We start from the raw sequence: 27,236 nt of genomic DNA on the forward strand, positions 1-27,236 counted from the left end.
ATCGGTCTGTCTGTTGTTTGGCCGCCGTTGGTAAAGGGGAGAATTAATTGGAAATGGCGACCGCTGTCAGCTACTTCCTTTTGGTGACAAATGTGGATCATAACTGGAGGAGAAGGAGGTTCTTGCAGATGACTTAGCTAGCCAATGTAGTCAGAGTCAATGTACGAGGTCTGAAATTGTAATGATGACAGATGTTTTCCCTGTTGGGTATTTTGATTTTTTTGTTCCATTTTACAATTTTTGTATTAAGACACTCCACTTTCTGAGCTGCAAACCTCAGCGAAAGGTCAAAACATTCAGAAGAGGAAAAACAAATTGCAAGAAAAACATCCTTGTTATCCTTGCCAGCAGAGAAGCTGTGATGCGGACAGATTGTTTTACATCTCGGGATGCGCGCAGGGGAAACAGACATTATCTTGAGGGTGGATGACAAAATTTCCGAAATTTTTTTTTTTTAATAAATGGGAAGGGTTCGAAAAATTGATGGCTAGCCAAGTCAACTGTTTTGCCTTCTTATGTTGTTGCAAACTTTTTCAGATATTAATGCATGCAAGTGTGTATGTATGTGTGTATGCAAGTTGTGATAGAAATGCGAACACAGAAATAAAAACAATCTCCTCCAACCAACCATTCACCACCAACACCACGTGTCGATAGGTTCATTTCACACGAAAAAAATCACATGATGAATGCCAATAAAGACAGTAATATTTACGACATGTATTTATTCAAGTTGGACTCTACTTTGACAAGTTTGTGAACACGCCACTTGTCATAGAGTATGATGTGATCAGTTCCCATCAATGGCCTTATCGAGACCAAGTTTCGGCTTCACTTTGATAAAACCGCCTTAGGAAGCAAAGTTCACTTGGCCTTCACACGGAAGAAACTCTCTGGGGCACTTTTGGACTATATGGTACTGATCTTGTATTGCCTAGCCGAGTTTGTCACAGAAAACATGCCGAATGATGATGATGATGAGGAGGAGGAGGAGGATGAGGATGGAGAGAATGGAGGATGGATTAATGGTGGGTGGATGGATGGATGATGGGTGGATGGATGGTCGATGGATGGATGGTGGGTGGATGGTGGGTGGATCATGATTGGATGATGGATGATAATGAATGGATGATGATGGATGATTGATGATGAAGATTTGAACAAGATTAAGAACAAAAACCATGATCAAGCCGAGGAGCAAGAACACGAACAAGAATAAGAGGAAGAAAAAAAAAAAAAAAAGTTGACATCCCATCTCTCACACAAAATCTCTCTTGTCCTCTTGTTTCTTGTTGTAAGTGGTTATACGCTTATAGCGTTCTTTTTTTATTTTTTGACACATTTAAATTCACTTCTGTTAGCATCAGACTATTCAAATTGTAAGGATATTATTTTACATGTGCCGTTTATTCAAAGAGCAAGTGGTATTCGATTAAAAAAAAACTAACCACTGTCATTCGTTATTTCCTATTAAGCCTGTAGTTAAGAAAAACAAGCTAAGAAGACAGCAAACTCACTATCAAACTCACAGGATTCAAGTTGGGTATTTTGTTGGATTTTTTAAAAGTTTTGTGGTTTTCACCAACACTTTTCGACTTCTGGTCACTCTTGGAGAGAAGTGTGACAGTGGCATGACATCATGGGCTATACCTTAAAATTTTGTGGACTGCAAGTCAAAATGGTGGACCATACAAAACTTGTCCCGTTTCGATTACAGATGAGAGTTGTTGCTGCTGTTTTGAATAGTCTTTATTAGTGATAACTCTATATAAACCTATTTTTCTGAGATTCATTGTTTATTTTATGCCAACTATAAGATAATAAATATTTGTCATTTACTTGACCAGATCAAGCGTGGGCAAAGCAACACACAGTGCAAAAAGCTGTGAAAAGCCGTGCGACACAAACATGGACACGATCTGACTTCTGACACACAAATATATGGTCGCAAGCTTTGTGGAAAGTCGCAATCGCACATGATGGCCTGACACTCACATCTTGCGGGAAGCAAAAATGTCTCAAAGGCTGTCTCTCCTGTGGCAAGACTGGCGGTGGCGCCAAACTTTGTCAAAGCAGTCTCGCGTCACCATGGTGTCACGTGCCATGACCCAGCTGTCGGAAAGGCAGCTGCAGGGGTTGACGACTGCGTCGCTGGGGATGACCTCTGACATAACGAGCAGACGGTTCATTGTAACAGGTACCCCATGCCAACAGGCCAAAGAAAAACAATTAAGCAGAAATCAATTTTGTTTCCATTCTTCGCGAGGACACAAAACTGGAGTAGCTGTAGAACTTTTAATATTCCGAGAGCAAACTCCACTTTGAAAATCACAAACTCATTTCTTGTCGACATACGGTCAAAAGTCACCAGAACACCCTCTCTTTACACCTCGTAAAACGATGATACTGTTTTGTCGAGGTTTCCCGTGCACCAGAAGGACGGGGGACAGTGACGGGGGTTAGGGTAATCTTCCTTGGTAATCCCCTTGTAGCTGTGATTCGGTCTGCTTGGCATCACTCCTCAAAGCACTGAGCACACGCCTCGCACTGTGCCGAAAAGAATGATCAAACACAAAAAGCGATTTTCTCCACCAAAACATTTGGACAAGTTCGTCATAAGATGTCTCCCTCATCCACAAAGCAGATCCTTGTCTTCATTTTCACGTTGTGGCGAGCGGGAGGTGAGGGGGTAGCGGAAGGCGTTGTCATGGGCGTCGCCATGGGAGTCAGACGGTTCATCTCCATTGCAAAGTCCACAGGCAGAAAAACTGAGTCAGTTCCGCCCTCCTCCTCCGTTCTCGCACCGTCGTCGTCGTCGCCCAAACCTTTCTTCAAGAGCTGCAGCGAGCGACTGTCGTCTGAGGTGTTGCCGCCCACGCTCCGCGCGCTGGCGGGGCGCGCCGAGTGCTTCGTCGAGCCAACTTTGGGCTCGATCCGCGGGGTGCCTTTTGAACCCGACCGCACCAAACCTTCTGTCTCTTCCTTGGAGTCGTCGTTCTTGGGCGGCGCCTTGAACTTGTTGGCGTTGGCCAGCGTGGAGATGCGGCCCATCAGCTTCTCGCGCCGGTCGGCCTTGCGCAGGATGGCCATCTCCTTCAGGTAGGCCCGCAGCTGGCAGTCCTGCTTGTTCTTGCGAATGTGTGAGGCGATCATCATGACGATGGATAGGCCGTAGATGAAGATGACGGCGATGACGTAGTACAGCGCTCCGATGTCGTCGTTTTCGTTGTAACGTCGTCGGTCCTCGATGTAGCCCAGCCATGTGTCATTCCCCATGTCATGGAGACGCAGGTGCAGGCGGCCATGGACATCGAGAGCCGTCCTACAAACAGAGAGATGATTAGAAGATAGAGAGATGGTGAGAAAATACTGGTTATGTAAATTTACCTCATCATCTGTCATTCCCTATAAACATTTTATCATGATGCATTCAAAGTGATATCAACATCCAGGTTGTAAGGGTAAATGTATGAGGAATGAAAGAAGGAAACCAACAAACAAGTAAAAATTGTAATGAAGGGAAGTAAGACAAAGAATGTTCCGGTTCCACGAGGATGACTAGACGATCTCAGTTGTCGATGTCCTTAAACAGTCTTTTCCTGTCTTACCTTCCACCTACCCTGTATATAAACTAAGTAACAGAAACAAGTAAAACCTTACTTTTGTGCTTATCAGCGCCAAGTAATGACAAACGAATGACAACGAAAAGGAAGAGGAGGACGGCGATGACGTTTTTGGCGATGATGATGACAGTTATATCCCCATCCTATCACTAGCTGTACGATTAATTCTTGCATCTGCCTCTAGCTCTTCGCCAGGAGATATTTAGCGGTATCCTATTTTCAGTTGCTGATTTTTGAAGCAACCTTTGTGTTAAACTTTCGAAATCAGACGAAATAGCTTTTAACATGCATGCAAAATATTGCATTTTTCACAGAGTATATTGAACACATCAGACGACACCTGCGCGTCAGCCAGCATCAAAAGTGTGTCACGTGGTCGGAACTGCTTCCCTTTGATGATACTCTTCCAGATACCGTCTCTGCTTGCTGGTAATGAAGTTTCACAGAATTATACTATTTTACTTCGTGCTCACGTTTTCTGACAAAACTACAGCGGGTGGCCTCAGAAATTTTGAAAATTCGCGAAAGGAGACTTAACAAATGTCTTTGTGAATTCATCACAGCTGACTGATCATAGTTATCGGACCGCGACTTGAAATAAACCGTTCTATGAAACTTTGTTTTTCACGAAAGAGAGGGATGGGGTGTCATTTTTGTCAGACATGTGCATGGAAACATCTCAATAAAACCACACACGCCAGCACACTGATGGTCATGACTCTCGGGTAAAACAATATTGGATTCGCACCCTTTCTTCATGCTGTCGCCCCCGCTTGCGCTGCGTCCTGTCCTGTCCAGGGTGAGCCTGTCGTCGCTGTCGCTGAGATGAAGCACAACACCTGCTTCTTCCTCTCAGGTGGCGATGAACGAAATGTTACCGATTCTGAGCTTGCCCACGTACACACAGCCTGTCTGGATGACAAATGGAGTGTAAATAAAAGCATGTGATCTGCCGTTCAGCTTTATACCATTTTTTTTTTCTAGGCCATCGATTGAGACTTAAAGTTCACGTGAAAATGCATCACTCGCCTCGGGCAATTACGAGCGCCACCACCGGGGTCTCGGGTGCAAGTGACATTCTTAGCAGCCTGCACGTCAGGGTAGGTGATTCTTGGAGACAAGACTGTCTCACGTGCGCACAGGATCACAGTAGTTTTTTTAATTACAGAAAAAAAGGGAATATTGCATTGCGCCCGCAACGGGAAAGATTCCTGCTACTTGTGGATTGGATTTTTTTTTTGAAGTCGTCACGGCGTTGGAGGTCGATAGGAATGATGGGAAATGCTTTTGTACCCGCCGACACCCGGCAGCTGGCGGTACCCGTGACGTAAATTCTGTTTACGTTCAGTCGAATGCGGTTAAACGTTTATAACGGCTCTCGCACGTCAGCCCTGAATATAGTCTTTCATGGCGAGGTGGGAGGGAGGTTCATTGTCCCTGTGCGTGTGTTTGTGTATGCGCCTCCGCGAGTTCACGAGTGAATGCGTTTATCGCTCGGGCTTGGTGAAGCGAAACCGAGAGAGATAGTTTGTCCTTTGTTGCTCGCTAGGACAGAAGATATGGCTCATTTCGCAACAGAAGGGGAGAATATAATGGTTGCCTGTGATGTCGTTAGCGTGGCAGACGAGGGCTTTCACGAGAATACAAGAGCATAAAGGGCACGTGATGCATAAACAGCGAGTTTCATTAACAGTCTGTGATAATTAGTTAACACCTATTTCCAAGTAGGAATGTTAATCCAATATGATGCACTTTTTGCTGTCCTTTGTTGCATCCTCTATAGGCACACACCATATATTATTGTTTTCCATTGTTTGACACGGCATAGAAATTACGGAAGAGCAGAGCTTAGCTCCCATAATGGATTTTAAAACTAGCTATAGCTTACAGAACTAGAAATGAAATTATTTTCTAGCCATAGCTGTAGTAGGTACAAGAATTCTGAAAATTCATACAATTATAATAGCAGAACTTTATTTCTCTTGCAATAAATTTTAATCATGATCATTAACTACAATCACAGCCATCACATTGTCACTCATAGAGAAGGTTTTTTGTCATGAGGTCAAAGGGTCTTTCTGATATAGTGCAAGGTTTCGTAGAAAACTAAGAATATCATATTCCCGAAAAATCATTGGAAACAGATTCGTCAGCACATAGGCAGACAATAGTTCGGAAACTATTCTAAATGCGACAAGAAAACTAGCCGAGGCATGTGCAATATTAGTCTTACTAATTAAGCTGTGCCTCGTGCATCAACTTCACTGCCAAATAATCTTGGAAAATACGAGCTTTGGATCTGTCTCCATCTTTTCACTGGTATTTTTCTCGCATGTTGGTGTGTGTACTCACGTGGAAAGGGCCAAGAAAAGGGGGAGTTTAGCATGTCTGAGATGATTCACGAGCTTCCAAAAACGAAAATAATAACGAGGGTGAATACAATACTGGCCATCCGTAAAATAAGACATAGAGTAACTTCACTGATTTATATTTTGATAGAAAGCATTTAGAAAAAGTCTTTACCTTACTTTAGCAACAGGAAACGCCATTCTGACACTTAAATCATCACTTTCTAAACCACAAGTTACTTTTCCTTTGTCAGATTACTGACCAGGATTATTTTCTGAAACTCTGACCTTTGTTTCTTAGAAATGTGTCCTCTCAAGTTATTGTGACTGAAGGTCGGACTGCTGACAAGCATACAGAGACCAGAGGGTATGACAGGTCTGTTGCTAGTCCTGCCTGTTGCGCAGTCTGTCGGCCAAAGTCCTTTGTGACCTGAAGTGTTTTTGACGCAGAAGTCATGCGTGACCTTATCGCGCCATGACTGTGGCAGGCTTCCAGAATCAATAGCACGTGATAGGACGTGTACACGAAGCCTTGCGCAATGATTCGGAAATAAAATCAACCTCTGGGGCTACTCTCCCTTTCCTCCCTCAGCAAAATGTTGCTGACACCACAGCGGGTTCCACTGAACACTAAAGACGTAGAATGGACGTAAATGTCAACGTGCGGTAACGTGGCGAAAGTCAAAAGGGCAGAAAAACGCAACAGGAAGTCGATTTCACAAGGTTTGTGAAAGTCAGAAAGTCTTGGTATCACAGTTCAATGAGAACAAAACATTTTCCAATATTTTATGTTCCTCGCGGTGGTCTCATCTTGCCATAAACTCTCAAAGTACAACGCTGACGTAACTGCGGCACGGAGAGAGATCATGTGACCAAACCAGGAAGTGGGCTGTTCACTAAACATCTAGGTATTTTCTTCTTTATCAGCTCTGGGTTCAGACATTTTGACCATAAAGTCTCATATCACAACATTTCTGACAATAACAGCAGTTTTATTTTTTTATTTTATTTTTATTTTTATTTATTTATTTATTTTGCGTCCGTATGCTCCTCAAGGGAGCAACAAAAAATAAACTACTATTCTTTTTTCCGTTTATGGCAAATACTAATTTTAGAGGCCAATTATTTCTAAAGACATTATGCAGACATAATTAGAACATCATTGCACAGGCGATCTCTTTTTTGTCAATTAAAAATCGCGAGGTTTTTAAAAAATTGTTCCCGTTAATGTATTCATTATTAAGTCCATCAGTATTTTCTGCAGAGGGAAATGATAAGACATGATAGTGCACTTGTGTCGAGTTTCTTTCTCCCATGAACACATCTGATAACTGTAGTCCGGGGAAAGCTCGGGACACATAGCAAGTAATATAGCCGGTACTTAGGGAAGATAAATAATTTATTACCTGGAGTATAAACATGTAATGTAGTCTGTGTGGACACTACAGTCACATGATACATCTTCAGGAAGGGAGAATCTCTTCATGTAATTACTAAACAAAACCACTTTAGATGATTAGTCTGCATAAGCAATTTGCAATCAGAACATGCAATCAGATGACTGGTCTACATTTTGTTATCGATAGGTGACCTAGGACTGGAGGTAGCGATTTCGTTCTATCTGATAAATGTATTCTTGGTGCTGTATTTATTGTCAGATGTTTTGCAAAGTTATATGTAGAAACATTGTCACCAAGCTTGTCTGTATTTTAGATATTCAGATATTATTTTGGAGCACAGTGTCGCAATTCCTGTGAAATGTGGTGCTACAGGTGAGTCTTTTAGGTCAGGTATGATAAAGATTTTTTTTTTAAAAAAGGCTGTAAGGGAGACAATCATGCAATAATCTTTTTTGCCGTGTTCAGCGTGATTGCTATCCCCTGAAAAAGAATCCATTGCAGGCAGAAAAATCGAACAGATGTATCAGACATGCAGGAGAAAAAAATTTCGTTACTTTCTCCCTTTGCATGTACGTGACATCAGAGACATCAGACAAAGCTTTGGTGTCACGTGCTTCTGTCATTCCCTTTACAATGTTGCACCTGATCTCGATAAACCTTTCTGTGGCACCTGCATTTGCTTGATGAGAAGGTTGCATGACAGGAGCACTGACGGCAAGCTGGTGCTAATGTCAGTCGATGAGCGTGGACAAAGGTCTTGATTCCATTCACCATTCCCTTCAGGCGGATGGACCTCACGAAGAAATGTCTTCAATCAACTCACTTCGTCACCTGTGTCTCAAGGCTTGCCTCCAAATGTCATGCAGAATATTACCTGACATTCGAGCTGACATTTCATGTGGGGAAGGAAGGGAGAGAGGCAGAGATGTGTATGTGTGCGTGCTCGCTCGCTGGTTTGTATGAATCCACATTCCCTTTTTTCTGCTTGTACCCAGCATTCCTCTAAACTGTAATGGTATAATTATTCTTGTCGTCAGGGAACTCTTAATGCCTGTTTTGTTTAAATGGTTTAAATCGACCCCTCGGCGTAAACAAACATGTTTTTGACCACAAACCTCTTTCGACAGTTTGTCCTTGAGTTGCAGACAAAGGGACACAACAAATATCGTCTAATTCAGACTTGGAATAATGTTTTTTTCTTCTCTGTAATCGGCGATAAAAATAACAGATGGTTTACAAGTGCATCTCCCACTCGACAAGTCTTTGAGCTGTAAAGTACACATATATGTGCAGCCGTTATACCACGTGCTAATCGTATTATTTGACAAGGTCTAAAAAATACCCTCGACAATCAAACCACCTTATCTCACTGGCAAACAATCTGTTGCTGAAAGAAACATTCCACATTCTCCTAAGCGCTGTTGCCTGTAAATCTCGTTGTGTGCTCAAAAGCAGGAAGTCTCCGGGTTCTTGAAGTGGTTTTTCTCCCCCACGTGAAATATTTACTTCATTGCCGAGTTCTCAGAGAGTATTATGTTGCCTTCCTATTTATGTTTGTGACACTTTGTTTACTTCTCACAATGCTTTTTTAACTTGCTGTAGAGAGCGACCTTGTAAGTAGACAATATGTGGGTGGTATGGTCAGCATGGTTGCTTCTGTCAACTAGGGCTGTTGGTCGAAAGGTAGATATTGCTTAAAAAGTCAAAAGTACCCTCCCGCTAGACAGATGATCTTTCATTTTTTTCCCCCCATGCCAGTACATTTTTATTCAAGAAATTTGTAAAAGAATTAATGCATGCGTGTTGTAGAACTTGAGCAGAAAATGAAAAACACAAATGAAAGTAATGAAAACAGACGACAAGATGGCTCCCATGTGTCACGCATGGTTATTTTGGGAAATAGCTTTCGATTGTTTTTCGATTGTTTGCCTCAGATACAAGTCAAGGTCTATGCAAATATTTTTGTCTACGACACTAGTGCCCTTTGGGCGATTTCAGATTGTGGGGACTTACTTCCACAGACAGATACATTTCCCTGTTTCCAGACTATGTGCCCACAGGGAGAAATGTGATGCTGTGTCGATGTACTCCGCCAAGAAAACGCCTTAAGACCGTTGTTGGGAGACAAACATGAAGGAAGGTTTGACCATGTTTGCTAAAGTTCAAGGGTCAAATAAACTATTGACAAACTTGGTCAAACGCTCGTTCATATTTGTCTCCCAACAACGGCGTTGAGATGTGAGTCCGTGTGTGCGTGTGTCCATGGAATGGTGAGTACCCAGTGTGGTGAGTGAGGTGAGCAGCAGCTGCTTGCAGATTGTGTCACGTGACTGGCGTGCTGTCTCTCAGTGTGTGCTCGAGCTGCTGCAGACTCCAACGACTGGCCTAGCTCTCGTTAACACAAGTTTCAAAACACAGCGAAACTTCAATAAAAATACTAAAAGTATTTACAGATATACAGGTTATAAAGGTGGTAATAAAAAAAACCTGAAGCATAGTATAGTACGAAATAGATTATAATTTACATAATATAAAGGACACATTGAACACTGACGGGATAAAAAGAAAATAGCACTTCATCGAGCTTTCAAGGAGAAATGTTGAGCTCTTGAACTTTTTAAATTTTCTGACAGAATAATAAATGTGTAAGGAACATATAAAGCTATTTAAAGTCTTCATCCAGTGGATTAGTGCGCCAACTAGGAAGAAGAACGCATTATTTTTCCTTTCAAAAAAAACAAAACAACAACATAAGAATAGCTAAATGGAAGGTTTCGAGAAAGTTGTGTGTGGTTTTTTTTTTTAACCGAGTGCGTGTTCGCTATTCTAAGAAAAAAGAAAACCTGGCTTCTCCTCGCTTGTTTCAGTGAGTCAGCCATGTTCTGGTTTCCCAGAGAACATTGAGAAATCAGCACCAACAACAAACATTAAATGTTAGTGGCTGGTGTCGCGGTTGTCCCAAGCAGCATTCATTCGTGAAGAGGAAAGGTACAGCTTGTGTGTGAGGAACTACAAGTGCGGATGAATCAAGAGCTTGACGACCGTGCTACCTGAAGACGTTGGCCGCCATCATTGCCCACCCACGGCAGCCCTGCAGCAGTCGGCCCGCCGGAAGGGAAGGGCGGTCTTTATCAGACTTCACACTCTCTTCGCCAGCTCCTTGAGGAAATGAATGATCCCGCAACAGTTCAAAAGTGTAGCCGTCCTTCCATTCCCCTTCTCTTTCATCTCTTTCTCCTCTGCCCCCTCCCTCTCCCATCGGATTTATTTGATTCCCCTGTCCGCCATCCCCTCTCGGCTTTTTTCTCTTTACTCTGTTAGCTTGTGTAAGCAGTGGGTTTGCTGTTTCCATTTTTTCCTCATGTAATAGATGTATTTCCAGAGAAGGACATTGTGTTTTGGATGCTTGCTTTTCACTTCTACTTTCTCCTCACTAAATATCATGGTAAGGATTGCGAAAGTGCACTCCAAGCCAAAGTAAATAAATAAGGATGAGTTATACAGAACAACAGCACACTTAGAAACAAGTATGCTCACCGGGATTTAACCCTACCAATACCCATATCGAAGATGGAAAACATACACAGAAAATAACAGAAGCAAGTTCGGCTTACTTACCATTTGTCTGAGCTGGTTCACTCGTACTGTGTATGAAAATACTGCTCTGGGCGTGCGGGGAATTGTGGTTAGGAAAATTAATTTATTTGTGTTCACTGCAACCGCACCCACAGAACCACTCGTTGGCTTGAACGAACTTCCCTGGAGACAGGGAAATCCTACCACGACACAATTGACGACAACATGAGAGCCACAAGAGAAAAATGTTATCTTAATCCTCGAAAAGCTCCTCAGAAACGAGTCCTTTTCTACGATGAAGGAAATATGACCAGCTTTATTACAGAGGTGTGTGTACTCGGGGTGAAGGCGGGTAGGGAGCGTGCTTTTACAGAGCAAGACTGATGTATGATGAACTGGGTAAGATGCAGGTAGGCCTGTAGATAACCGCTCAGAAAAACGAGAAAAAAAGAGACATTAATGTACACAAGAATTTAACCTAAACTAACCCCTATCCTTCATTCAGTTTCTGTTGTTGTGTCTTTGATTCCTCTCACATCAACCAGAGTAAATCATGAAAACACTGTGATAGTACCTCCCATTCCCCCCAACATCCAACGACTATTCCACTCATGCGTATTAATGGGTGAAAGCCAATCCGTCTGCTCCACAGCAGCCCTTGCCTCCGCAGCATGGCGCTCAGACCGGCGGGAGGATTAATCGCCACCAGCCACCGACCGGCCGCCACACTTTTCGGGGAAAGCCAAATGCCAAAGGTTTGTTTCATCTTCAATCAATGGAAAATGCAGCACGAGAAAAACAGAAAAATAAACAAAAATCGACATGGGCAGGGAGGACGTGGACAGGGGAGATGAGCGGTGTTGCGACAGAGGCTATTTTTCCTCCTTGACATGGTCTTGGGTGTACAAACAGCGCCGAGGGTATTAATCATAATTTGCATATCATGTCATCGCTTTTCGACTTCCGTGATGTTTGTCTCGTGTAACCAGTTGGCATTACCACACTTGTTGTCAGCAACAAATTTGTTACTCGTTTTGTAATATGGAATGTTGATGAATGGTTATCGACGATGTTTACGAATTGTCCTCCATTTTCCTCTTCCTCTTATCCAGTGGCGTAGGAACCACGCACATTTGTGGCCCCCAGACCTTTAGCATCAGTCTGGCTCGTGCACACAGCTAGCCCACTCCCTTGTCCAAACCCAGTCTTTGTTTATGTAAAGATTTAGTGCTAAAAACCCTCGACATAATGCCACTAACGTCTGGATGTTCACTACTACAGACACGTAGGATCCTTTAAAAAACGGAATTTTTGATGAATGTTCAGAAGTTCAGAAATTTTATTTGCAGAGGTGACCTAGCAGGTATTAGTTTTTCTGTAATCGCTTTTACAGTCTTTGTTTCTTTAATGATTGTGTTTCTTCTTTTTTCTTCCATTTTCCCATGCTATGAATGTTATTTTCAAAACAACACTGATGGATTCAATTCACTTATCTCGAGTCATTTCAAGCATTTTGTGGATACTCTTGTACTTTTCTTTCATTCATTGTTTTCTTCCTGCCTAATTTCATTTGTGGAAGCTGTTGCAATTTTCATTTATCCATTTCCTCATTTATTTCAATTTTTCTCGCCTTATTTTTTTATGCCTGATTTGTTTTTTTTTGTCCCCTTTCAAACTGTGTACAAGTGACTGACTGAATACCGGAGTATTTGACCAATCCGGTTAGCAATCATGAGCCGGGCGGGCGAGTGTCACTTCTGTGATAAACGCGCCCATTACCTTCCTCATTATTAAAAAGTTAATTCAGTGGCATCAGTTAGCCGCCCCTGTCAGTTCTGTCGCGCCTCAAGTTGAATGCAAAGATGGCCTGCGGCTAAAATATCATTGCCTCCGTCTTGGCCTCAGCCTCTGCCATTGAGTCATATCGACATCCGAGGCAAATATTGTCACGTGGGCCTCTGCCGCCGTGTTGCAGGTATCGTTAAGGTCTACAGGGAGCAGTTTTTTTTTACAAATGAGTAGACTGATCTCTGTAAAAGATACAATGTCCTAAACTCTGAATGACTTATCCACAACTTTTTTCCAAATCTCTGACATCGCGAAGGTATAAGAATACATTGATCTTGTTCCGGCAACAGCCAATGGGATAGCTCGGATCATATCTTAATTAATTCTCTGGATGAATACAATCCACAATCCTTTCATTGTCATACAATGGTCTTCATGCACAGAAAGAGGTGAAAATCGTGACTCCACATAAATGTACATAAATGCGACTGATTTCAGTTCTCCCATTGGCTGAAATCTTCACAAAGAAAATGTATCCACATACAGTCCTAATATTTGTGTTGCTGACCTCTTTCTGTGTATGGTGATATTTTTAGACGTGGATCTCGAGAACAGAAAGGTGGTGTGGGGTATCCACCCAGAATGGAGAAAATAGCATCTTGCACCGAACTGTACCCGTACAATGAGAAGAAAAACTGCACCAATAAACCTTTACTGGTGCACCAAACGAGGTAGATAAATCTGGAAATAAATGGCTGGAAGCTCGAATGACAAAATAATACTTCCTTTGACAGCAAGGTGATAATTTTGGACAGGGTGGAGGAGAAGGCGCCATTAACCCGCAGTATTATCCGCCCTTGATAGATAACCCTTCATTTGTCAAAACTGCGGGCCACAAACACATTCATCATCATACTTGTTCACTACAATCCCTGCAGCCGGAGACATTTCTCTTCAAAAATATTTCTCTATTCTTATTCAGTCTTGCCTTTTTCAGTGTGAGCGCCATGGCCTGAGGCGCAAGTAAGATTAGAAGTCAAAAGTTTAATGAGATTTTCCTAAAAATAACATATTTTCAACTCCCGCAGGTTTTGTCTTATCCTTTTTTATCCTTTCTCTCCAGCAAATCAGCAGACAATGTTTGCGTAGTTCAGCTGTTTAATTTGTTCTGTTACTAAAGACTGTTTGTTGTAATCAAGCTTACTCCACAAGGCTTCCCGCTAGTGCGTGTTGAGGTTACCAAGGTGACTTGAAAACCGACTTGCACTGAGAGGATGAAAAGTGCATAGCTGTGGTGTTGCTCGGATGTTGTCGGAAGATGTTCGGCTTAGGGGTGGGGTGTGTGTGGACTCTAAATGTTAATAATCACACGAGTGTGTGTGTATGTGTGTGTGATAGAGACAGGAGACGCTGGGAGGATACTTTTGTCAAATCGACTAGTTAAAGCTGTTATAGATATGTCTGTCATGACTGAGTATAGACGGAGAATAGAGACCCCAAACAACAAGTACAGTAGAATGAGATATTTCGCGGCGTGGTAGGGAATTCTGTTTCTTTGAAAATGGTTGAGGGATGGAAGTGTGACAGCTAGGATGTTTATAGCGCACGTGATGACCGGAGACTGGGGGAAGACAGCAAAAAAAAAGGTGACCGACCTCCATGACATGAGCATTCCCTGGCAGGTCACGTAAACCAAAGCCAGGAGGGGATTACCAGCGACCCCTCTCACATTCTCAACCTCAACTGATTCCAGTTTCTCTCTCTCTCTCTTCCCATTCGTTTTACCTCTCTCTTCTTCTCTGACAATTTGTATTTTGTGAAGAACGACAACTCAAACGTGGGGTGGGGTGAGGGAAAAGTATGGAGTGGGGTATTTTTGAGCATCTTTTTTGAGAAACGGCTGTCCTCCTTGCCCTTCTGGTTCCTACGCCATTGCGTTGTCAAGGCTTCAGCCAATAGGAAAGCTGAAGCCATCTGTTCTGTAGAGGTAACCATGGAGATTCTGGACGTCGCTGTTTTTACGTCTTTCTTGGCTTGCAGCTGGAGGACGTAAAGGGTATTTCTCTCTCGTATTTCGAGGAGTAGTGCCGTGTAATGAACTCAGTCTGTTTAAAGGAAAAAAATGATCTCTGGTATTTTTGAAGGATTGATGTAGTGATGAAAGCGGTCATACAAATTTTGTTAGCAACAAATAAGTGGGTTTTATTTCCCTTGGCATTTTGTCCGAGCGCAGCCTTTCCCGTCCTTTCGTCACTCCATTATCCGATCATGAGGAGGAGAAGCCTGCCGCAAACCAAAAACCTTTCACGAGACAGTTGATGCTGTATCCCCTTCCTTCACTTTTTCAATGGCATCTGTTGTCGCTCTCTCGCCGCAGCAGACCCAGCTGCTATCTCCTTGATTTTCTTCACCTTTTCTCTTCTCATGCTGACGATCCACTTGCTTTGATGACTCCACCATGTGATTGTCATTCTAAATTTTGGAAAGGGAAACCTTGGAAAACGTAGCATTTGTGGTGAGGGGAATTTCATTGACCTGGGAGATGGTGTTTTGCTTTAGCCTGGACCTTTCTGTTGGAAAGTGTTTGGTTCCAGATTATCTGCGAGGATCGGCATTGAGTGGAAGGACAGCGACAGATAGGTGTGAGGTCAGGTTACACGAGACATAGATAGACAGTGCTTTCAAGATACACAAACACAAGTAAAGCGATAAGTATTGTTGCCCTTAAATAGCTTGCCACTTTTAAGAAAAATAGTCATGTTTGTGTCGGCTACAGTTTCCTATATTACATTTCTGGGTCTATGTTTTTTTAAAATATTTCCATTTATATTTGCAATAACGTGTTATGTCCATAGTTACCATAGTTACGTCTGATTAACATTGTTTCCAGCTCTCTATTGTTTGTTGAAGCCTAAGAAAGGTTGACATTCATGTCCTGCCCTGTTGTAAACCCCATGAAAGATGACATCTTGCGTAAGAAACTGAACTGAATTATCTGCAAAGATTTTTGGAATTAACACCTTACACAGAATCAAAACTATTACTCTGGAAAACGGTTATACACAATACATCAGGTAGATGACTATGCTATACTATTCTGATAAATTTGTCTTTGCACCTGAAGCCTGTAATTACCTCTAATTTTGTCTGCACAGTCAATAATAATGGTTACATGGTTAAGAATTTAGAGCAGCTTCGTGCTTGCTTATCTTTATTACATTTTTAAAAAAAACTTACACGTGACAACCTCATGCAAGTACAGAAAAAAAGGTGTGAACTGTAGAAAGACCGGGTATTGGAGATCACAGGTCACGTGCTCTGCCTGAGACTCACGCTGGCTGCCTGCCCTGCAGCAAGCACGCATCTGATGGAGCGATTTAAAAGGGTATCGTCAGAAAGCTAATTTTGGGTTTTGCTGGCCCCTGTCGGCAAAAAAAGGGGAAGAAAAGAAGAACGACGGCAGCCTGACCTGCTCCACGCATAGTACTGGACATCAACGTGTCTGTAAACATTAACCGGGTGCCATTTTGAGACAACAGGTAACTCGGGTGCGCAGAGTACAGTGACACACCACAGACACGTGACTGAAGCAGCACGGTGCGCGGTACTTACTTGGTCAGACGCCGTGTGTCCGCCATAAACCGCTCGGGAGCCATGCTGGAGTCGGGTCACGCTGCTAACCCGTATGGTTGCTGGGTGCAGAGGTCATTCAGCCAGAAATCACCAAGCCCACCATGCAGCGAGACCTGCAGCACAAGTGGATATTGGCTCTGTTGGTGTGGCACCCATCTGTAGGACAGAGCCTTAAATGTCTTAGAGAATAATTGCCACTGACATCTACTTTCTTCCCGTCAGATGAGAAAGTTCCTGTGAAAGGGAGTCTACCATAAAATTTGTTTGCCTTAAGCTATGTCGTTTCCTCACTTATTTCCTATTTTTGGACAAAAAAGAACATCCTCTGGAACTTGGAATGTTAGCACAGGACACCAGAGCAGCAAGGAGAAAGAGTGCATCTTCAGAAAGACTTTTTCAAACTGGACAAAAGGTTAGAATTAGGGTGAAGGTTAGGTTTAGGGTTAAGGGGCTGGGTTAGGTCTTGGATAAGGAGTTTGATGATCGTTGGTGTTTTTTCTGTTTTGAAATGCATGTTAGTGTGTCCGTACCAACCAGCATCGATTCTTCGGGTCCTCCAAGTTTTTCCGGTGAGAAAACTCATCAGACAGAACAATACTAGCTGGACGTTCTATGGTCTTTTAAAACTTCGAAGTAATTATGTATTTAATTTTTTAATTAAATTCCTCTGTTTCTTGTATAGATCATGCCGACATTATTTGACGGAATAGATGAATGGACAATCGCTGACAGTTTAATGCAGAATTAGTCCATGTCTAGACAGTGATAGTCTTCAAGATTAAACACTGCTAATTTCCTACTTTTTCATCGCTGTATTTCAAGGGTAGCTAACAGTGGTTCATTCATTCGTTCCTTACACCAAACACTGAAGCAGGAAACAATAATAATAAAACTAGACCGTGAATGCGCGCGCCAGTTAGGTTGTAGAGGACTCCATCTCGACCAAAAGCTTTTACGGGAATAGCACTTGTGGAATCAAGAGAATGTTCGAGAGCACCCGAGGGCTTTTAACGTGCCACGTTGATTAAAGTAGCAAATGAAATAATTGGCAATGCTCGTCACATTCAATAAAAGTTGCATGAAAGACGTCTGCTTCCTTCAGAAAGGACGAAGTAGTTTCATTTTGCGAACGAGTTAACTCCGACCGACCTGGCGAACCATAGCAAGCTGCAAAAACCTGTCAGGTCTGTTTGACCCTCGATGTTCGTGCTGCCTTTGTGCTATTATCGTGGTCATTCAAGCCCGAAAAGAGATTTTTAATGGTTTTATCTTTTTTTTTCCGTGAGAAATTTTTACGCTCCGTCTTTTGATCAATCCACCCCACGAGTGGACCCTCGGCAGAAGAACGGTATGAGCGGAACATAGGAAGAAAAAAAGAGGACGATCAACTACCACTTCTAAAATGTTGGTCCTTACAAAGGTCACATCGATGCCAATGCACAAAGGTCAGAAGAACGGAAGCGATTGAAAGAAGCTTGCTGAGGCGCCCCCTGGACTTGGTAAAGCTCTGGAAACATGAAAAACGTGGTTTGGTCAAATCCTGTGGAGGCTGCACGCATTTGATGTCAGATTCCTCCACTGCAATGACAGTTCCCATGGCAACCTTAAAATGGTAGTTACCGCCATGGCTTTGTTCCTGCGCGTGCAGTTGGTGTCAAACGATTTCGTTCCTCTCGCGGGAGAGAGCCTGATGTAGCAAATAAAACAAAAGAGAAACTAACTCTCAAAGCATTTGGACCTGAAGCTGATGAAGGTGGAGAGGCATACTGTAACACCAAATGCTTGATTCTTTATTTCCAAGGCGGGGAAAGAGAGAGCAATTCTCGCAGCAGTTGCTTCTGTGCGGCCAGCTCTCTTGACAAGGGTCCTCGACGACAATCTCCCGGTCCTCGATGTCAACCCTTACCTCAACCAGCTCGCGCCACTAACCTTTAATTGACATTCTTGCTGACAAATCTGCCGAGTGTTGGCTTTGACGAAAATTTGTTGAAGAAGGGAAATTTAACGGCTGACTGGAGAGGCAAAAATGCTCAGTGAAAAAGATCATTTTGTGAAAATTTACTTTGTCTGCTTTTATTCTACATCCATCCCTCTAAAAAGGAGAGTGGCTAATCGAGAAAGGTTTGTTGACAGGTCTTCGAGTGTTTTCTTACAAAAGTTGTCAAGTGAGTCGCTTCTGCTCTTGTTGGAAACACAGAAGAAAAAGGACCATAACCCTTGACAAGAGGGAGTAAATGGATAATGTTGCAATTTTTTTGTTAAGATTGACGACATTTCTGGTAAAGAAATAAATTATAAATCTGCAAGTCATCTGGATGGATGGGTGGAGTATTTCAAAAGGTTTGCAGTTAACCACACCTGCACCAGACTGCAAAGACTTTGTTACTTGTGGACTTTGCTACACAGCTTCGTGTGTGTGTGTTGTTACTTTCACTGTTGAAAGGAGGCACAACAACAACAACAACAACAACAACAACAACAACAGAAGTCTGAACCAGATGCCAAAGGTGGTCAAGCAGAGATTGTGTCATGTTATTTTCAACCGGCATACATGATGGATGGAGTGGTGGTGATGATGATGATGCCACATGAGTATTCGTTCACAACACACAGCGAAAACAGGTTTTGTTTTGTGGGGGCTTCCCCGTCCAGAGCAGAAATAGAATATTTTTGACAAAAGAAAAATGTGTAAGTTTCGAAACACAAAGCAAGTAAACATCTAATATATATGTAACAAGATTCACAAAATATCTTCAGCCGACAGTCAAATGTTCTTCACCTTAGTCATCAAGATATAAGTTTTTCATGACAGAAAAAAAAAAACAATAACCAAAAACATTGGTTTAAGTATCAGTCATCTGTAACAGGCCGCTCAGTGGCTGGGATAGACCTTTCACTCCATCCATGTTATCACTAAAAAACATATGTTCTCGTAATTTGCTAGTTTTCAAAGTCTCTCGCCCGTAATGAGGGCTCTAATGCTGGTTCAGGTGTTAGTCGGTGACAAAACTCCTCACAGCAAGTTGACGCAACTGCCCCCAGGTGGCGGTCCTTGTATCTTGTCCTGTTCTCAAACATGCTTCTAATTCCACCCGACCCCGATGGCTGCCCAATGTCTCGATAGAGGTGCTAGTAGCTTTCGCACATGTCGCACATGTGGGTGCTCTCGCAACAATAATTAGCCAGACCCCAGGCTGTAAATTCCACCCGGTTACACTTGACACAGGGTGAGCTGCACACCTCTTGCACCACTAAGAAATCATGCGAGCCCTCACCTGTCCAACGTCTCGTCCAGGGCAAAAGTGGTGAGGGGGATGAACACGTTTACTGAAACGACCACCACCCCCATCTATACTCTGAACGTGACAATGATGATGATGTGCTTTAATATTTGGATGACATTCCTAACAGTACGAAAAAAAGTATCCGGTTTTAGCCTCTGTTTCACTCTATCATCTCTGTGCTGATGACATCGCAGCATGTGGCAATGGAGATGCAATGAGCGGATCAATGAACTGGTTGTCACTGTTCTTCGCCTGACCCAGTCAATTAGCAGCAGACAACGGCGAGAAACAAATGAGCTCATTACTGGAGATAATATTAGAAGAAGTCTGTCATGAATTTGGAATGCAGGAGTCAAAGACGATCTTAGCCTGGTTCAGAAATGATTGTGGCTACTAGACAGACACTGCCTGTAATTATGGTGGCTGTCGTCCAGCTTGGCCAGGCCGTGACAGATTGAAGGGAGAGAAATGGATATTGAATGCAGAGAATGAATGAGATATTTGTTCAGCAATGCACAAAACAATGAAGGAGGAAGTACAGACAGTACATCATTGTCATTGCTTTAATTTTTTTAGATGAACATTGCACACGTCGCTCTTACTCCAACACAAATATTTAAAAGATGTAATCTGTTGTAGTAGTTGTAATAATCATCGTGTGTCTTCAAACCCAGAAAATAAGTTTTTCAAGGCAAAAATTATCTATTGACAAAGTGTAGTCAGAAGTCTGGAAATGATTTGGCTCTGTAAGCATATTTCACCGCTTCCTGTCATGCTTAGCTTGTCTGGCTTATGGCGCGACAAGTTCACTTACAACTCGACTTTTCAACATTCAACAGTGCAAGCTCACTCCCTCATCTTTGGCATTTTGTCTCCCAATCGAAGTTTGCGCCAGTGTCTCACGGCCATATGGCGAGGCCTGACGTCGAGGGCTTGCCCACGTCACACGGGAAATGTCAGGCCAATAAACACACCCGTTTCAGCCCTCGGCAGTGTGCGAGGCGTACCCTGTGCTTACTTTCCTTTATCAAACCGATATAGCGTAGTGGCTATCGAATTATTTACTCCACAACCCCACCCTTTTTTTCTCTTGTGCTCCCTTTTTAGGTCAGATCTGAGTGGTTTTGGCTCAACTCCGTCCACCCCCGCCGCCCTGTTGTGTCGGGCCGGCACTGGCGCCTCTCCTGTGGTCCAGGCGCTGGGTGGACGTGCTGCGACCAGTGTAGTCTTCAGGGGGGAATAACCTCAATCTCGTTATTGAGTAAACAAGGCTTCAGACAAAATCAACACACAAGCAGTCGACCACTCCTGATGGAAGGTCGTAGTTGGTTCAGTGTAGCTGCGAGCAAAAACGTCTCTAAGAAATGTGTCTTGTTGTTTGCAATCTTTTACTTCACTCTTTATTTCAAATAACTGCGAAAACAAGATATTTGTTTAGCCTACACGAATGCGGTTTAAAAAATCAAACTTGTTGCTCTAACACGCTCAATGTTACTCTTTATGGGAACAGGTTGTAATGGCCGTTGTGTAGGATAACTAATGAACTACAACTAAATCTGAAATAAAAGGACATGTGAATGAAGGGATAGCTGAAATAAGTTATCATGGACAATAAAAGAGGGGAAAATGTTTAATTATTAAGGCTACGACCATATGGGCGCGCTCGCAAACTCACACGTAAAACAAAGCCAAATGGACAAACAAGAAAGCAGACAGGACCAGAGACATCTGTAGGTTCCAACCACTACTCAAGCTGCCATCAAGTTCTAAAACTCACGGAACCAACCTACAGATTCTCTACAATGTCAGGTGACCCTACAAGCCCAAAATTACATCTTAGTCGCCTGCCAAACGAGGAACAATAATTGGCCTGGTGGTTCGAACCTTCTGAAGACGCCGAGCAGACCATACTTGTCCGAATGCCCGAAACATGTGAGGAGAAAACATTCCACTTAACTTTATAATGTGGTTAAAAATAAGCTCAATCGTCTGTCGTTGGTGTCGTTTATTATTAAATTAATCGAGTTTCTTATTAAACACATACGTGTGTTGATCAACAAGACGACTGTCATTTAGCTTTGTTGCACAGACGACAACAGCAGACACATCCGTTACTAGTGGTCCTTATCTTGTCTTTGACATGAACGGCGCGAACGTTGGATGGAGCCAAAACGCTTCTCAGCTCATAAGGCTAGTCTGTCTTGTTACACCTTCAGTCACTGTTATGCGGAGGGTTTGTCTCCAAACCATGTCTGATACTCTCAGCATCCTCCATACCCCCCGTTACAACCCCACCCAGTGCCGCAGTCTGAGATAGAGACAGACGGCCTAGGGAAATAGGTCCCTCGGTCGTGTGGTACTCTGGGACTAGCTCCATTGCTATCTGGCTATGCCATACTGACACAGTTCTTTGCACACAGCCCTTCTGCACCACGTGACACAACGTGCAGATAGCTACATCTATGAAGAAAATTAATATGTGGTTACTAGTAAAATTAAAACCAGCGTTAGTATAGTGCTGTCTGCCTTTGCCTACAACTAAACAAATAAGTCAAGAGAAAAACCGCCATTAGCATCTTTCTTGCCATCAGCGTATCATAAAGAGCTTATGGAGTGAATCCTGGGATTAGAGACACTGCAGTATTTCACCCTAAAGTATGATTCCTGTTGCAACACCCTCAACCCACGTTGTTGACGTCCTCACGTGACGCAGCCCTCCTCCCAACCCCTAGAGACCGCGCGGACACCTTGTTTACCCACCACAGGGCGCGAACTCCCCCTCGCCAAATCCCCCGAGAGAAGCATCGAGGCTGACATGGTATCTGGCTGATCCTAACGTGTGCAGGCTACCATACTTGTCACTGCAGGGGTCGCGATGGCGATGATAACGTGTAGATGAAAGTTGTAATGAAGCTTCTCACAAAAAAATGCTTTCTTTGATCATTGATATTGAAAGGAAGCAAATATACGAGTTTTCCTCCTCCGCTTCAAGCGCTCACTCCTCCCCCTCCTCTCTCTATAACACACACATGGAATATAGATGTATTGACACACTTTTAGAGTTTTATGTTGTTGTGTCAAGTATTTACTAATCCTGCTACGGACTGACACAGGTCATCTGCAATGTAAACAAGTCACTGTGTAATATAAACAAACATCTGTGTAAAGCCAACAAGTGTAAACAGATCTTTGTGTAAACTAAACATATCTCTGTGACATGTCAATCTGTAGGTTCTCCATGCACGTGGACAGATGACTGAACTCAACAGCAGCTTCTGAAAGGCGCTCGGGACTTGTGTCTTGTGACTTTATTCCCGGCACCCTTCATGCACTTGTCCTCCATCATCAGCAGCTTGTTAACATCAACCAAAGCCGACACTCCTCGGCCTCTCGCGTGACTCACACAACCTCACGCGCTCTGCTAATCCAACAGGACACGAGGACATTGCCGAGGGTTTCAATTCCAGCCTCGTCAACATTGTCATTCTCGGAGACTGCGTTGTATGGCAGATGTTTGGAGAAAGCAAGTTTTGTGAAACAACAAAAAAAGGAAGGAAATTGCATTGAATTCATGTAAGGAGAAGAAAATAAGCCTGATAAATAGAGATGTATGGAAGGTTGCTTCATTAACAGAAGTTTTTTCTTAATTGTTTGAATATATGTGGATGCGTGAATACATTATCAACCGTTTCTCCAGACAGCTGCCAGCTTCGTGCGGGAATGACAAAGCACGCTTTGCGCACACAGTGAAAACGTCTTACCTGTTTCTCTCAGCAGGTTGCAGCACGTTGTCGTTCATGGTTCATGGTCCCGGGGCTGGAGAAGTTAAGCTGCACGACACGAGACACACGGTTAGCATCATCCGTCCACCACCAGCGGCGCCACCGACAGACGCACTCGTCGCGCACACGCACGCGCTCCTCGATAGACTGCAGACACAAGTGCAGACGACACAGCAACAAGCTTGCGACAGACCCTCGACAAGTCTCGTGTAATGCAACAGCAACAACAGCAGCAGCGGAAGCTGCGGCGAGACACAGCAGTTTACTTGCTGTTGACAGACATCCGCCTGTACGTGCTCGCGCGGGCCCCCGGTGTCGCAGCAGCCTCACGACAGGAGTCGTTGTGGAGGACAGCAAAGTGCGGCAGAAGCTGTCCTTTCGTACTACAGCAGTCGATGAGCGTCTCATCAGAAGCCAGAGTATGTCATCGTCAGATTGTCGTCGTTTGTCGACATCATGTCAACTTCTCACTTGTCTGTGAACACCTGTTGCAGGGGGACATTTATTTAATGAAGATTTGGATTCAAGGAACTTCTTGTATTTTGCTCTCTCTCTCTCCTTGCATTTTATGTCTTTTATGCTCCAGTTTCCTTGTAACCTGTTTATCCTTTCCTACCTCTTCCTACTCCTCCCTCCGTACCTCTGTTTTCAGGTAAAAAAAATACAAATATGATCATGTTATTTTATCCAGCAGTTAACAATAAAAACACGATCAGATTATTCTGTTAATTTGCGCCGTTTGCACAGCGGACGTTAATTTTTTTCATCCATGCCTAAACATCTCTCTGGTGGTCAAAATCCTGGAATTTAAAAAAACCAGAGACAAAACAGTTTTTCTTTAAATAACTAAAAAAAAAAAAAACACTTAGGGGGTGAAACGGGAAGAATACAAAGAGCATTTACCTGACAAACGACTGTAGCTCCTGCTTTCGACACTAATGAGACACAGCCTGTTTTTATGTTCTGACTTCCCTGTTTTTGCGCTTTTTGTGTCAGGGGTGAAAGGTGGGGGCAGGGGAGAACCCCGATGATGCTAAGCCCTCGCTGTGGTCGTCTGCATACCTAGAGTTGTTCAACCACTGCGTAGTTTTCAATCAAGCGGCGCTTCGTGGAGAGAAAAAATTTCCATTTCCGGGCTTTTAGCATGGAAAGGCGTGAGAATCTCTGCGGACAAAGGGTGATCTCCCCTGTCGTGACCATTCGCAGTCCGCCTGACGGTCAGAGGAGCCGTTGTCTTTATAATCATCGCCGACACGTACGCCAGAGGTTGTTCTATTCCAGTGTCGACTATGACCACCCTCGCCACTCCTCCAGTAGTTCTGTCCACGTTTCATCGACAAAGGTCGCTGCTTAAGGCAAAGTCCATGGTGAGTCTGCGGCAAAGTGGTGACCAGATTAGGACAAATCATACTTTTATTTTAAGACAAGGTTGTGTAAAGTTTCATGTCTCAGTGACAATCTCCCTGTCGCCATCAGGACTGAGACCCTTACAGCCAGGCGCCAGCATCGAGTGGATTCCTACCTCGTTTTATTTTCATGTTCTCGAAGCATCCCTGGGTCGTGTATTGCTTGAGTACATGGTTCTCGTATTTTATTCTGCAACTTTTTTTCTGGCCTTGTAAATATCTTGGCAAAAAATTTTAATTCGGGTGTGCTTTTGTGAGTACCCAAAATTTGCATTGGGGTTGGTTTTGCGAATCTTCTTCTATCCTCAGGTGATTCGACAGTCTTCCATGCATCATCGGTGAACCTTCCCTAAGAGGTTTTTAAATGGAATTCTTACATTCTCAAATATGTTATCATGTTAGGCACATTTTTGTATTACCATCATGTAAAACATTCGCTAGAAACACATTCGGACAATGTGAAGGCCCTCTGGTGGCGGCCCTTTAATCATCGCATAGAGAGGATTTGTACTGCATTCCCTTATTTTTTTAGTTTTTCGCCCTGAATTTTGTTTTTGATTTTTGAAGCGTTTTCATGATATCGAACTGTGCTTAGCTGCTTGGCACTGGCCATTGTCGTAAATCTCTTCAAGCTCATGGCTGATATTTTTTTCAATACATTTTCTGATCTGCAAGTGGGCATCTGACAGGGGGGAGGACAGGGGTGGTGCAAGGGGATTGATTTAAACAGGACAAATATATCCCACTCCTCCCCGCACGCCGTTGATTATCGACCTTTCAAGACCAGAAGGATCTGCTACTTGCAAGGCTGGATGACATCTTTGTGCCATAAACCAAACGAGAGACAAGTCCCGTGCTGCGCCTCCTGTCGTGTCGTGACCTCAGGTCTTCAGTTCTTGCGACTGGCGGTCGGGGTGACTTTCTTTTTCTGACCTCGTTGGTCTGTTGTTACTGGGAAGCAGTGCAAGCCTGTATGAGCGAGTGTGGTCTCGTCGAGCTGGCGACAGCAAAAATACTTCAATGGTTTCGCATATGCTCTCGTGTTACGTGCGCGCACCCACACGCGGTCACGAGCTCACAAAGAAACACAGACACACGCTGGAGTTTTTGATGATGTCTTGTTTTTGCTGGTGTTGTTTGATGATGATGATGATGATGAATTTGATGGTGGTGGTGATGTGGTGCTGTCAATGAGATCTCATGTTGATTTTTTTCTGTGGATTTTTATTATTATGAAACTACCAAAAACACAGTCAACTTTAATGTCGCACTTCTTCGTCATCTGTGAAGACAGGCTTCGCTCTTGTATTCTCGCTTCATTTCTCTAACCAACGGACAGGCACATCTATTTAATTGATGTCTGCGTTAAGACCAGCCAGCCTCCCATGTCCCCCGCCTACCACACCAACCACATCTCTCTCCTCCTCCTCCTCCTCCTCCCCTCCACCCTCACTTTGTCTACTTTCCCTCCATGACCTCCATGACACCCCTCTCGCTGTCTCTCCCATCTGACATTTTCTCCAGCAGAATGGACGTGATCTGTCCGCAGAGGACCCTATAAAGGGAAATCACTGTCGTCTGCGTCCCAGCATTACCTCGATAACTAGCTTCATTAGCGCAACCATCCTAGCAAGACTTAATGGCGGTCTATGCGTCCTTTCATCGTCATTTCGTCGCGGTCCTTGTGCGCTTCCTTTTCATGTTCTTTTTTTTTGAAAGCGGCATTGCAAAGAGCTGTCGTCACTACCTGTCACATGATCTGTTTTCAGGCATCGTCACTATGCCAGGATTATCGTCATTAACATTTCTCATTCAGTAGTCCATGTTCTTTCACTAACTGAGGATTTTATTTCTTTGCCTATAAAGCTTTTACAGTCGTGAGTAGCTCTCAGTCACATGTGAAATACTGTTTGGTTATATTCGATAAGTATATATATACACATATGTTGTCTTGACACTCAGACTCGTCCTCGTAAAGAGATGTAATATTCAGGTAGTATTTACTTCATAGACACTTCTGGCTCTTACTAGCAACAGTAAAGTGTTTAAGGTTTGTAGGTTCATCCAACCAATGAAGAGGATGAATGATCTGTTTGTATGAAGGTTGATAATTTCAACATGTAGAAAGCCAAGCATCCATTCATGAACAAATCTCAGGACAGAAGAACGAAATGCGCAGAAGACACAAATCTGTAAAATTCGATGCTTATCGCGAAACTGTCACATCCTGGACAACATGACATTTACAGAAAGACAGAAGAAAATAAACAGAAAAAGAAAGATAATAGAAAAAAAAACAGACAGATTAAAACAGAGAGACACAATAGGTTGGAGAGGGCCAGGTGTGAGGGGAGAGGAATTTGCGTAAGAACAGGAAGGTGTGACTATGAAAGTCA

General features: G+C 43.3%; 1 protein-coding gene across 3 annotated transcripts; it reads right to left on the minus strand.

Moving 5' to 3' along the window:
• Positions 1-681: 681 nt before the first annotated feature.
• On the minus strand, positions 682-25,978 carry LOC112574420. Of its 3 annotated transcripts, none has more exons than XM_025255489.1 (3): positions 24,338-25,978; positions 23,414-23,919; positions 682-3,322 (listed from the first exon to the last, which is right to left on the minus strand). In XM_025255489.1, exons 2-3 carry the CDS (start codon positions 23,449-23,451, stop codon positions 2,614-2,616), a joined length of 747 nt encoding a protein of 248 aa, XP_025111274.1. In that variant the 5' UTR covers positions 23,452-23,919; positions 24,338-25,978; the 3' UTR covers positions 682-2,613. The 3 variants fall into 3 exon arrangements, with proteins under 3 accessions (XP_025111274.1, XP_025111275.1, XP_025111273.1); XM_025255490.1 differs by lacking the exon at positions 24,338-25,978 and adding an exon at positions 4,372-4,535 and having other exon boundaries at positions 23,414-24,268; XM_025255488.1 differs by lacking the exons at positions 23,414-23,919; positions 24,338-25,978 and adding an exon at positions 6,260-7,615.
• Between the last annotated feature and the right edge of the window lie 1,258 nt (positions 25,979-27,236).

The sequence above is a fragment of the Pomacea canaliculata genome, linkage group LG10 (assembly GCF_003073045.1).
Source record: "Pomacea canaliculata isolate SZHN2017 linkage group LG10, ASM307304v1, whole genome shotgun sequence".
Lineage (NCBI taxonomy): Eukaryota > Metazoa > Mollusca > Gastropoda > Architaenioglossa > Ampullariidae > Pomacea > Pomacea canaliculata.

Excerpts from the sequence above, each read along its gene's own strand:
- LOC112574420 (XM_025255488.1), bottom strand. The coding sequence starts at position 6,324 with ATGCTTGTCAGCAGTCCGACCTTCAGTCACAATAACTTGAGAGGACAC. Across the intron at positions 3,323-6,259 it reads CACATTTCTAAGAAACAAAG|GACGGCTCTCGATGTCCATG; the intron begins GTCAGAGTTTCA and ends CTCTGTTTGTAG.